This window comes from Tachypleus tridentatus, chromosome 4 (assembly GCF_004210375.1).
Source record: "Tachypleus tridentatus isolate NWPU-2018 chromosome 4, ASM421037v1, whole genome shotgun sequence".
Classification (NCBI taxonomy): domain Eukaryota; kingdom Metazoa; phylum Arthropoda; class Merostomata; order Xiphosura; family Limulidae; genus Tachypleus; species Tachypleus tridentatus.
The window spans coordinates 87,307,535-87,321,189 of NC_134828.1; the positions used below are offsets into that span (position 1 = coordinate 87,307,535).

Genomic DNA, 13,655 nt, shown 5'->3' on the forward strand with positions numbered 1-13,655 from the left:
AAACTTTAACCAAAATTGACCACGCCGAAGTATGATTATAAGAATGGATGGAAGATAGGTTTAACGTTAACAAGCTACTAAATTTATTATGTTTAAATAAGTGCCTTTTAATAAAATTCAACTCTTGAAATTGAAAGTAACAAATAATATCGGGTACGTTACAGCACAAACTTGCAAGGACTTTTCAAGCTGGAATATGCGTGGGGAAGGTTACAGGTTAATGTGTAAAAATCGTATACTGTTATGGAAGATTCTAACTAATAATTTTAATTTACTGGTATTAGCCCCAGCACAACTGGTTTCAGATTACGAATACTTTTAATTCAGATTTTATAAGTTTATTTACCATTAAATGCTGGATATGGTAGGCTAAAAACACACAAAACATTTCTTGTGAGTAATAAGCTTAATATTTAACTGTCATTATATTATGCATCATTGTTGAGAATAAATCTATTCTTTGGCCGGTGCTAATTCTTTAGAGTACATATCAACTAATTCGGATATTGTATTAGGCCTACCACATTTTCTTTTTTCTTTTTTACTGTTGTTTCGGATTTCGCGCAAAACTACGTGTTAGCCGTCTATAATTTCAATGTGATAGATTAAAGGAAAGGGAAGTCAAAACCACTCATGGCACACTTTTTCCTGCCCAAATATGGAATTTAACTTTCACTCTTATGATGCACCAACGTCTCTGAAGTGCAGATTGTGATTATTATTATTTTGTGATAATGATAGGCGAATCGGGATCTTCAGATTGCAATCTGGTGCACTTTTCCGCTGTTGCATACTTGTCTCTTACCATCATCTAACTGAAGTATTATAATTAATCTTATAGGTTTACATTTTAAAATGAGCGTATTCTTAATAACAACAGTTTCGTTAAGTTCTTAGTTTTGGGACTGGTTGTCTACGTGTGGTGCTAGAAGACGTAAAAGAAATAACATAACTTGGTGGTGTTACAATTCGCTACAATATTTTCGCCCCCTCCGTCTCGTGGCACGGCGGTATCTCTGCATACTTAAACGCTAGAAATTGGGTTTCGATACTTCTGAGTAGAGGGCAGACGGCGCATGGTGTAGCTTTGTGCTTTAAACAGACATTATTTTCTTTTGTTTTAGAATTTTACTGCGAGTACCACGTAATTGTAAGCCTTTCATTATCAATTATCAAAGATTTTTAGTGCAACATAGTCTAACGTTTATTATATAGTAAACTATTCATAAAACTGAAGGTTTTTAAGTGTAGTGAGGGATTGGCGTGATATCTGGGCCAAACGGTTGTGTGATAGGCCTAGTCTAGATTTGGGAATGCAAGGGGCCTTGGCCTAATTTAGTAACTTTTTCTTATTTTCTGATTGTAGGATAAGATTAGTTTATTTTCTAACACATATGATAATTATGTGTTATTACCAATACCACGTCTATCGCGGTATTGGTATCAAGTCATGGCTTATGAAAGTTTCTCTTTCCAAGGTTGGTATATTTAACTAGGCTTTATTAGTATTACCAAATAGTACTAGTGTGTAAGTAGGCTTAAAATAGACTTTTCAGTAGTGAGGTGTTCACTTGCTTCTTGCTTTATAATTTGTTTTAAATATTTTTCATAAACATTTGTGTTATTAAAAGTATTAAAATAAAATTAGTTGTAGTCATATAAACAAGTAAAATATTAAAGTAACAAGGTAACCATGAAAAATTTATCAGGTTATTTTTTTAGAAAAACTAATACAGTGTACTTAACTGTTGTGGAACAGATTCAACTTCAGTTGAGTAGGTTTATTACTAACAGACTGTTGTTAAAATGCAGTTACAAGCATAACTGTTTTATTAAGATCTTAATTGTAACTGCACCAAATTTCCAGTTATATGCCTTCAATCTTAGGGAGTGGTATAGGAAAAGGGAGAAATCAGCCTACACACTTTTCAAACTGTCCAAGTAAAAATGTATCAAAACATTTTAGGAAAATTACATTTAAGAAAACTAGGAGAATGCATCAGGTTTAGTTTGGAACCCAGAAGCTTCCAGAATCCTAAGACAGTCCTTGGACCCTGGCAAGAATAGATGTGCCTGTGGCATACATTCACTTAATTAAATAAACCTTGAAACCTTCCTCACTTTTCATTTATTTCCCACACCTCTAGTCATAGATATTTAAGTTTACAATATACAAATATATGTGAAGTAACATTAAGTGTATTTATCTGTTTACATTCAGTTTATCTGAACTAATACTAGAAACAATTATAACAACAAAGGGAGTGAAAATGAGACAGAACATCTTGTTATTTTTATTGTCATAAAAATTAGATTTTGATTACATTTTTTCCTGGGTCTCAGACTTAAGAATTTATGGTCTACTGCCACATGTTATTCAGATTATGTCAAAACTTTGCCCCAAACTTATATTATCTTTCAAGTTTTAGGGTTTCTGATAATAATTTCAATTTCAGGCTGGAAGTGGTTGAATAGTTAGTTGTTGTACTGTGAACATAAAGATCCCATTACAGTAAAATCTAGCTCAACATTTTGGAGTCATGGGTGAATGAGGTCTTTTTAAGAATGACGATTTAATCCCAATATTCAATTAAATTGACCCAAGAGTTATCAGTGGGCACTGTTGACAAGCTTCCTACCATGTACTCTTATTTCAAGCTCAATGTTAATGAAGCTGTGATTAGTTATATCTGTGTTTATAATTTTAATTAATTTGCATATTAGGAGACATTGATATGTAGTGGAGTTTCTTAAAGTACTGTGATACACAGGTGTGGTCCCAAATACTGGACTTTACATCAGATTTTCCATGAACTCTATGTGTGCACCATCAAGAAACACAGCAGTAGAAATCATAAACAGCAAATAAACACAACTGAGAATCTTCATTATTATGAATAACAATAAGTATTTTAAAGTCTTTCAACAATGCTTTTGGTTTTCATTGTTTCAGCTATATCTATAATTCTTGGTTTTTTGGTATGACAGTTCATCATCATTTGTGCTTTTGAGCATGAGAAAGTTAAATTGAAACAAAGTAAACTTTACTTTTTTTCAGGTTTTTTTTTCCTACATATACATTACATATAAAACTTTGAATAATATATGTAATAGAAATATGAGGCTGTTTTCAGATTATCTGTTCAGAATAATTAGTGTAGAATGTACAAGACTGTTAATATTTGCTAAATATAGTTTTTATTCTGTAGGCATTATTACCCATGTTACAACCTTGAGAGCCGACTTTATGTGTAAGTTTGTTGGACATGGTTTATTAGTTGGCATGAAAGAAATATTCCCTTTCTAATCAAGTTTAAGTGTATTTGTCAGTGTTTGCCTTTATATTAAATTATATATAATGTATGAATATTCTTTATCTCCTAACTCTTAGGTTTTATATAGCATGAAAATAGTGCATTCCTTTTTCTGATAGTTAACTTGAGAATAATTTTCTCTTGAGTACCTTTGGGGATTAATTAATGTTTAAGCCAGCTTACAAAAAATAATTAAAAAAACTTATTGTACTTACATGTAGAACTTAAAAATAACTGTAATATTTATAAAAGCAAAAATATACTGAGATTAACTGTTGCTGAAAGAAAATACTGTATCTTGGGATCAGTCATATTAGCAGTGTTACTCTGCAAAACATTACATAATGTTTTGGGACAACATGGACATATTGGGCCATCTTAGCTGTCCCATCTTCTAAACTAAAGTAAAACTGTTTTATAAAAATAAGAAATCTTAACACCAACCCTTATCATTCATATACTTCTTAAGTTTTCACTTAAACTCACTTAAATTTATTGCATCCATAACATCTGAAGGCAAACCACTCTGTTAGAAAAATGAAAGTCTTAGCTGAAGATGACCCCTACCCTGCCAAGATATATATTTGTGTTCTCTAATCCTACTGTTCTAACTGTTAAATATGAAAAAGATGATGCATTAACACAATCAATTTCATTTATAATCTTAAACACCTGAATAATATTTCCCCTAACTTATTTTTTTCAAGACAAATGTATTTGAAAAATTTCACCCTTTTCTCTTATGACAACCCATCCATCCCAGACACCATTGTAATAACCATTCTCTGGACCCTTTCTAACAATAAAATATCTTTCTTAAGGTAAGGAGCCCAAGACTGAACATGATATTCCAAATATGGTCTAATCAGTAACATGTAAAATGAAATTATAAATTTTTTAGCCATGTATTCAATATTCTGCAGATATAACCAAAAATTCTGCTTGCTTTACTACCATCAACAGCACACTGCTTGGATGGCTTAAGAGGTTGGTCAACCATTATGCCAGTATCTCTTTCTTTCAATACACTGTTATTCCCATCCCAATTATACTTATAATTCAAATTATGATAATCAACATGTATTATCTAAATCCTTTTGTAAATCAGCAGTATTCTCTTCATAGCTAGGAACACCCAATAACTTAATATTATCAGAAAATTTAAGTAATTTATAGACCATTGCTTCATATGTCATTGATGTAAATCAAAACGAGCAAAGTTTCTAAGACTGAATCCTGAGGTACCCCACTTATGACATTAATCCAGTTTGACTGAACTCCATTTGTAACAACCCTCTGCTTTCTTCCAGTTAGCCACTCTTTTATCCAAGTTGCTGACTTATCCTTAAACCTATAAATATTTTTTTTTACAACCCTTTTAGGTAGTATCTTGTTAAATGCTTTCTGAAAATCCAGATACACCAAATCTACACCCTTACTATCATCTACATAAGGATTGACTTTTTGAAAGAATATCAAAAGAATATAAGGCAATATTTTACCACAATGAAACCCTATTGACTATATTGACTATCCAATAAAATTGTAAATTTTGTTAAATGGCTTTGCAATGCATCTTTTATAAGATTTTCGATACTTTTTTATCACAAGTTGTAAGACTAATGGGTTTATAATTACTGTGACAATTTCTGTCACCTCCCTTGAAAAGAGGAGTGACATTAGTTAAATTCTAGTCTTCTGGTACTTGCCCTCTATTCAAAAACATGCAAAAAAATAATAGAAAATGGGTCACATATCCAATTCTTAACCTACTTCAAAATCCTTGGGGAAATATTATCTGGCCCAGGAGTCTTATTATTCTTTAAACTTCCCAATTATTTTTTAACAAGCACAGAATTAATGAAATTGTCTTGTTCAATCTTGCTTCCATCTATTATCTGTTAAAGACATGGAATACTGCTTAAATTTTAAATTAGTAAAAACTGAAGAAAAAGGATAATTTGACAACCCATTACCATCAGATTTGTCTTCCTTTGTCATTTCTCAAGGATTCTACCTCAATTCTAACATATTGTTTACCTTTAATGTATTTAAAGAATTCCTTAATGTTAATTTTTTTACATTTTCAACCAACCTTTCCTCATACATTCTTTTCTGATGGCTTGGCATGGCCAGGTGGGTCAAGGCGTTCGACTTGTAATCTGAGGGTTGCAAGTTTGAAAGCCCGTTGCACCAAACACACTCGCCCTTTCAGACATGGGGGCATTATTATCTGATGGTCAATCCCACTATTCGTTGGTAAAAGAGTTGGTGGTGATGATTAGCTGTTTTCCCTCTAGTCTTACACTGCTAAATTAGGGATGGCTGGCACAGATAACTCTTGTGTAGCTTTGTGCAAAATTCAAAAACACAAACCTTTTCTGATTTTTTACTTTCCTGTTTCAGCAATGTTCTCAGTCTTCCAAATTCTTTTAAATCTCCTGTCATTCTAGTCAATTTAAATTACTTTAATTTATTGTTTTTCTCTAATTTTATTTCTTATACTCATTGGGAGCCAACTTATTTTTTTTCTTACAGCTTTCATTTTCTTTCCACAAGGAATATGTTTATCTTGAATATTAAAAAAATTATCTTTAGAAACTTTCCACATATGATGAATGTCTCCAAATAACTTAGCTGTCCAATTCACAGCAGATAATTCTTGTTGTATCTCTTCAAAATTCCATATGAAAAAAAACACCTTGAACTTAATAGAGCAATGATTACCAGCATCCATATATTCCCCAGTTTACACTGTATCACTTGTATGTTTGAATTTAACAAATATCATTGTTTCTAGTAGGTTCCTTCACTAATTGATGAAGAAAGCCATTTTTTAACAGTTTCCAAAAACCTTTCTCCCAATCTGTATGCCTGAAATTAAAATCAACCATAATTACTATGTCTTAAACAGCTGAAATATTAATGCCATTGTAAACTTTTGCTCTCAGTTCATCAGTATCATCTGATGGTCTGTAACACAGTTCCCAAAAAACCTTTTCGCTTTATATCTGCTACCAGATACCATAATGGATTCAGTCTCTGTGCCGTCATCTTTGATATCTTCAACTTGAACAGGATGCAACTCACATTTTATATATGAAGTCACATATCTCTCTCGTTAATACTCTATCCCTATTAAGTAGCCTGTAACCCTGTATTTCAAAGAAATTTCTGTTATCGAAATCATCTACATTTAACCATATCTCAGTTATTCCCTTACATTAAAATCCTCCAGTATTTTAAAGTAATCTAAATTAAGACTATTCTTATAATGACTGCTATACTTATTTTCTATGCTAAACTTTGTGCATTTAGTTTATCCTGGTTTTTGCCACTGTCTATTCCTATTTTAAAACTTCCCTTACAGTTATTTCTACATGTAAAAACTTAAGCTTCTTTTGAAATCCTGCTGTCATTTCCACAGTTTACTATTCTCTTAACATATTGCCTCTACTTTAATTAGGACTCTTTTTTAACTTGTACTCCAACCTACAAGCTCTACATACCAACTGAACAAGTTCACTGATAGATTCTTTAAAAGTACATACCAGTTCAAAGTTCCCAAATACAACCCACTTATTGCATCCACTACACCTAACGAAGTGTGAACGCGTACTCACAACACTACTCTTCACCATTGTATTTGCACTTTGGAAATAAATACTCGATACTCAATGTACACTTTAGTAATCTATTGCCAACACTATTATTGTTAAGCCTAATGGTTTAGAATGAAATATGTTACAATTTATCAGTATCTTCACACACAGTTAATGAAGTTTAATGTTATAACAGTGTGAAATAACTATTCTGTATTTAATGTTTATGTAATAGTAATAATAGAAGATATTTAGCATGATTTATAACCTATCTCTAAACTGAGGTTAACCTAATAGATCTAAACTCAAGCAAACAATAAAATCCTTAAAACATTAAGAGACAATTAAATAGTCTGTAGTTTGAGCTTAATTGGGTATTTGTTTAATAAAATAATGTATTTAACCTGTTTTATGATTAACCAGTAAGATCAGTTACAGCTAAGCCTGAAAGTACAATTACACATTCAAAGCCTAATCTAATATTGTAGTACAAATTACACCACTAAGTTCTTATTTACAACTTTAACCCTATTATTTTTATTTACCAATCTTACTAAATCTAGTTAATCTTTTGTTATTCAATCCAAATATTTACAAATAATAATATTAATATTAAATAATATTCAAAAATCTATAACAGTGTAATAGCTCACCTTTCCAACATTTCTCTTCCATAGTATATTTTTTGTGCATGTGAGGTACTACATTGTTTCTTATTTTTGTTACATGAACTTACTGCTATGCTTGATTTGGCTTTTCTGAAGCTTTTTTGGAAACTTAGTTGCCATTGTTTGTCAAGTGGTGTTTTATTTTATATTTAATTTTCTTCAAATTATCTCACCATTTTTATTCCGTGTTGGTAGCAAAATCATTATCAGACTAAAATCAATGTTTGTAAGTGTACAGAAGCATCACTGAATATCATATAGTTAAATAAAATAACAAACTATTAATTAAAAAGCTTTATTATTGGTTAAATCATAGACTGTTAGGGTCACTTTTGTGGCTTCTCAAGTAAATTTAGAGTGGTTCCTTCTATATTATTAACATAGATATAAGTATGTGTGTGTGTGTATGTTTTTTCTGTGTATGTATTTAGGACTGAACTGTAAAATAGTAAGTAAACATTAAGAACAATAAGTAAGGTATGATAACATATATCATAAATAGAGTCCAAAAAGAAGTGTTTGTCCCACAAATATTATTGACATATGAATATCACTACATAATATTTTCACAAAGACTAGAAATCTATGTGTACATGTATAAATAAATAAGGATATTCTAGACCAGGTGTGAGAGTGTCTATATATATATGTTTATCAAATATTACTTATATAAAAATATAATGAAATTTGTTTACCAAAAGCTTTAGTAAATATGTTGAAAATTAAAAAGGTAAGTTGAAAGTAGATATACATTTTTCACACTATATCAGACTTTTAATATTATCTCATTAATATAGCACATTTTAGTTTCTGTGTATGTGTGTGTGTATATATATATATATATAACATTCGATAATTTCTTACAGTGTAGATTTTGCTCAAGAATTTATCTTGATATAAGAGATATAAAAACCTGTTAAAAACTTTATTCCTAGTTTTATGCACACAAAAGGAATACTTATTATTGATTTAAGGTTAATTTTCAATTCCTGTGAACTTCCAACACTTAGACAAGAAGGATTACCACAAGGAAATCCATACAGTCAACCTCCACCAACCAATGGTCATCATGGAGAAGGAGTTGTTTTAACCCCATCACAGGTTAGTAAACTAAGAAAATGCCATAGTAAATCATAAAATTGAAAGGTGTAAAGATAGCTGCTCATTTCAGAATACTTGGTCTTGTAAGATGTGGTTTCAATCAAATGTAAGCATAGTAAAGTAGAGACTAAGTTTAACTGAAATATATACAGTGTATAAAATAAACACACAGAAGCTTATAAAATTGTTTTTATTTGTATAGAATACTACAATATGATACTTGATAAAATAGCTACTTCTCTTGTGTTACAAATAATAGTGCATGGTGGAAAAAATTCAGACTTCAAACTAAGTGATTGTACAGATAAAAGTCATGGTATGAAATTAAATTTCATAGTTTTCATTAAAATGATTTCTTATTTTAGAGATGCCTGCAGTGGATCATCTTTTGTACTGGTATTTTGACATCACCCTGGAAACTTAATATATTTTAGATGAAACAGTATCACTTTGTTGATGTTGTCTTTTTCCATTTTTTAATTATAACAAATTATATATTTTGAAACAAAGAAATATACATGTATGTACAACTAAATGTAAAAAATGCTGCAAAGAAGAAAATTAAATGATTAATAAATGAAATTTATTGATCAAAACAACTAACATGATGCAACTGAAAGAAAAATATCAAATATTGTGACTGGAAATTATCTGATATAAAGAGAACACAAAGTTAAAATCCTGAACAGACATCCACTGTATTTTAGTAGAAGTACAGTGAAGTATACTGGGGAAATGGAGAGGCAGACAGACAGAAAGAGAAATAGTTAGAGATTTTACTTGTCACTGTAATGCAAGGAAACTTTGAAGAAAAGTTATTTGTTATCAGAATAATGTGATATAATTTGTGATCAGTGATGATTAATTTGGATTAACCATTTACAATAATCAAATACAACTAAATGTTATTAATCTTAAATAAAATGCATTTTGAAATCTTAAGATTGCATATTAATACAAATAACGCTGTAATAAAGGTAATGTATTGTTTGAAATGTTATTGGATTTTTGAGTAAAGAGTGCATTTCTAACTGGAGGCATAAGGAATTCAGTTTAAAATTTAAAGTGCAAACTACTAAGCAAAGTGACAAATTCTACAGAGGGAAATAAAATCTGGAGTAAAGACAAAAGTAACAACAGTGCATGTGGTTTTACTTATTACAGCTGTATGAAACAAATTCATTTGTTCATTAATATACACTTAAGTGATCTGGGTTTTTAGCACTACCCAAAGGAAAGGTGAACTTAAGAATGAAATATTTCAAACAGCAAATAATGTGATTGCTCACAGATTTAATTTATAAAACATTTTTTCATGATCTTTCAGACACAACACTTGGATCATCAAGGATTTTCTAAATGTCTTCTTGAAAGGCATTGAAGACATTGTCAGAGGATTATTATAGTTCTTCTAGCCCTGGCAGTGACTAAAATTGTTTTAAAGACAGTGGATTGACAACGATAGAGGATCCTGTAGTGATGCTGTTGTTGTTCACAGTGTTTCTCCACAAAGTCTTTCCTATTCTGGCTCTGGTCTGGTGTCTTCCATTTGTTGATTATCAGAAGAAAGACCTAGTTTTAGGAGCTTCCACATGTTGCCATTAGAAAGAATTCTTTTCAATGCTTCTCTGGCTTTGGAATAATTTTTCTGGAACTGACACCAGAACAAATAAAGGGATTAGAGGTGTTGTGTTTTTCAAGTAAATTTGGCAGATCATTTATGAAGGAAACAACTGCTTTTGTAGATGCATCATTTGTGTTGTCAGGTAATGTAAGGCCTGGTGTTTTGCATTTCAAGGATAACTCAAGCTTGTTAGTGGTGGAAGCAACAGGCTCTTCCATGCCATTGTAGAGGTGTTGTGTTTTTCAAGTAAATTTGGCAGCTCATTTATGAAGGAAACAACTGCTTTTGTAGATGCATCATTTGTGTTGTCAGGTAATGTAAGGCCTGGTGTTTTGCATTTCAAGGATAACTCAAGCTTGTTAGTGGTGGAAGCAACAGGCTCTTCCTTGCCATTTTTATTTTTGTCTGACAACTCTTCACCTTCAACAGTTGCCTCAGTTTCATTTGTTTCATTGTTCATCAACTCTTGCTCTTCATCACCAGGACTTTCTTCATTCTATCATTTACTTACAATACCTTTTGGAAGAGTTTAGTTTCACTAATTCCTTCACACTTGTAGGTGGTTTTGACTTCAGAAGTTCACTGTGATCTGTTCAACCATCAAACAGTGCAACATATCAGAGGCAATGAAATCTTTTGTTCCATCAAAAGCATTTGAAATGAAGTTGTTTTTCAGGGTAATGATGGTGTCAAGAATCAGGCTTTCCTAGCTTTTGACAAGCATTTTGATCATCTTTGGTTGATGATGGGACTCTGTTTAGTTGATTTCTCAGTTGCTCCAACATCAGTGCATTTTCCAACTCTTTGCACTTTGCCTTCAAATGATGGTGAACATGAGTGTCATTCACTTGAACATTCCCAGTGATTTCTCCATATATGACAACAAGAAGGTTTTGACTTTCAAGGAGTTTCTTCCTGACTCCTGTGCAGTAAACAGGGTGGGCATCCACGATGTAGATGGTCAAGTCTTTTTGTGAGGATATGTTGAACCCTTTAGAGCTCACTGTATATGAGTACCTGCTGGGGATTCAAGTTGAAATGAGTGCCCTTTCCTTTGAAGACAACTTCAAGTGTTAGTGGATTTTGACTTGAAGACTCTTTCCTGTGTAGGAGCATTTGATCCCCATATATGATTATGAACTCATTCTTGAAACTAGTCAGATATTCTCTCTTTCCATACTAGTTTACATCTTTGGGGAACTGCAACTTGTCCTTTTCATCAGTTGGTTCTTTCAGTGTGTAGCTATTGTTGATACAGTTCTATGCACTTTGCCATGGACATCTTAAGAGGATATGATCCTTGAAAATCTCTCTTACATCTATGAAACAGCCAAATGCTTCTTATTTCTTCAGGTTTATGCCTCCTGCCACTGCCAGATTCTTTAAACCTTTTTGTTTTTTGGCTACGTCATCACTATCTTCATCTCATCTTTCTTGAATTTTCAGAATCTTGTAACTTCTTCTTGTCATTTCTACAGCTGCCTCACAACTTTTACAAGAGTTGTTTACACCTTCCAAGAAAGGAACCATTTCTGCCTGAGATAGGAATCCTTGGCTCTTGTTTTGTATGCTATTTTTACCATTGGTTCAAGTACATTAATGGAGATGAAAAATTATCATCATATTCATGCTTGTCATCTAAAGTGCATTTATCATATTTTTATGAGAATGGATCAGCCACCATTAGTTGTGTTTGCAGTACTAGACTAGCAGATAAAAAACTGAAAAGGGAAGTAAGTAAATGTCTATCTGGAAAACAGAACCAATGGGTTGTGCTATAAAAAACAAATAAATAGCACAAGTGTACAACCTCACAAGGTGGAGTACACATGTTCAACATTTTGTCTATACCTCTTTTGTTTTTCTGCATTCATGATACATAACTTATACATGCTTACAAACATGTTTGTGATTCTTCTACTTTTGTATAGATAGCATCAAATCCATGACATTTTAGTTCACCTGTATAACTAATGCACAAAGTCCTATTGTCTTCTGATGCAATTGGAAAAGGGAAGACAAATTATAAAGAAAAAAAAACGATACAAATTTTGGGTCCACATGAATATTTTATTTTTCTGGTGCTGCATAAAGTTTAATCCACCTGGCTTACTGTATAATAGAAAGATTAAATGAAGTAGGCATGGGCCAAATGTTGGGCATACCCCATTGTGAGGTCATACAGAGGAAGTTTTATTACACCATGACCATTCTTACCTTGTTTCTTCCATGCACTTTCAATTTTTTTTAAATATTTTTTGCACTTGTTTCAAAAACACCTTGTTTTTTGTGTACATGAAGTGAGAATGATGATTAGGTTTTTATATATAAAGTTAGCAGAAATTTTCTATTACTGTGATATATAAAAAAATCACACAAGTATGCTGTACATAAGTTTTTTACTTGGTAGATAACTTAATATATTCATAGAAATCCAAAGAGTCAGAATTATTAACTAATATTTTATAGGTTTTTGTACTATTCTTATTTTCTGTTACATTTTCACATGGTGTTTTTGTATTTTTTTGCAATAGTTCAGAACTAAAAATTAATTCAGTAATTAATGAGCTAATTTCATGTAATTTTCTTATTTATTGTATATTGGTACTAATCAGATAAGTAAATCACTAGAAAAAAATCACTACTCTGGCATTTTCACATGGTGTTTTTGTATTTTTTTGCAATAGTTCAGAACTAAAAATTAATTCAGTAATTAATGAGCTAATTTCATGTAATTTTCTTATTTATTGTATATTGGTACTCATCAGATAAGTAAATCACTAGAAAAAAGTTATAATTCTGAATTTATTCCTATCATACAAAGTTGTCAGAGTTTTAAGTATGGAAGTGGGATAAGGATTTTTCTGGAGTAGGTGTTTGTAACTTGGTGATAAATTTGACAGTAAACCAACAGTACACACACTACTTGTTTTAAAATAATATATTCAAAACAAGTCACAAAGTACCAAAATTCTTTAACCTATTAGTATCATAATTGCAAATTCTTAATAATTCTTTTTTTTTGTCAAAAGTCCACTTAGGCCAATTCTGTTACTTAGGGTAAGGGTTCTAACCCTATTGAAAAGACTAACGATTTCTCTCTACTATTACAACAAGAGTGTCAGTGAATAATTAATAGTGTCAGTGGGTTAACACAAATGTATCCTGAACTTTAAATAATTGTCTCCTTTTTGTCGAAGTCCACAAAGGTGGGTTCAGTTACTTTAGAATGGCCTTTAACAAGACAGTGTATTCTCCTTATCTTTATTAAAATGTGAAACTCACTTTAAAATATCACTCATTATGACTGGTCACTGACAAACTGGCTAACTTCATGTTTTCTTTC

At 31.4% G+C, this 13,655-nt stretch overlaps 1 protein-coding gene across 50 annotated transcripts in view; it reads left to right on the top strand.

Annotated features, from left to right (window-relative positions):
• Window positions 1-13,655, top strand: part of LOC143249631 (catenin delta-2-like) — a 136,749-nt gene that overhangs the window by 91,507 nt on the left and 31,587 nt on the right. For 19 of the 50 annotated variants that reach the window (XR_013027875.1, XR_013027874.1, XR_013027873.1 and 16 more), the window contains exons 8-9: window positions 3,210-3,251; window positions 8,559-8,685. Coding sequence is in view for 41 of the 50 variants with exons in the window: in XM_076499851.1 (XP_076355966.1) it covers window positions 3,210-3,251; window positions 8,559-8,685 (169 nt within the window). In the remaining 9 variants the exon portion in view is untranslated. Of the gene's footprint in view, window positions 1-1,074; window positions 1,479-3,209; window positions 3,252-8,558; window positions 8,686-13,655 lie in introns of those variants that run through there. The other 31 variants (XR_013027879.1, XR_013027878.1, XM_076499861.1 and 28 more) reach the window with 5 other exon arrangements.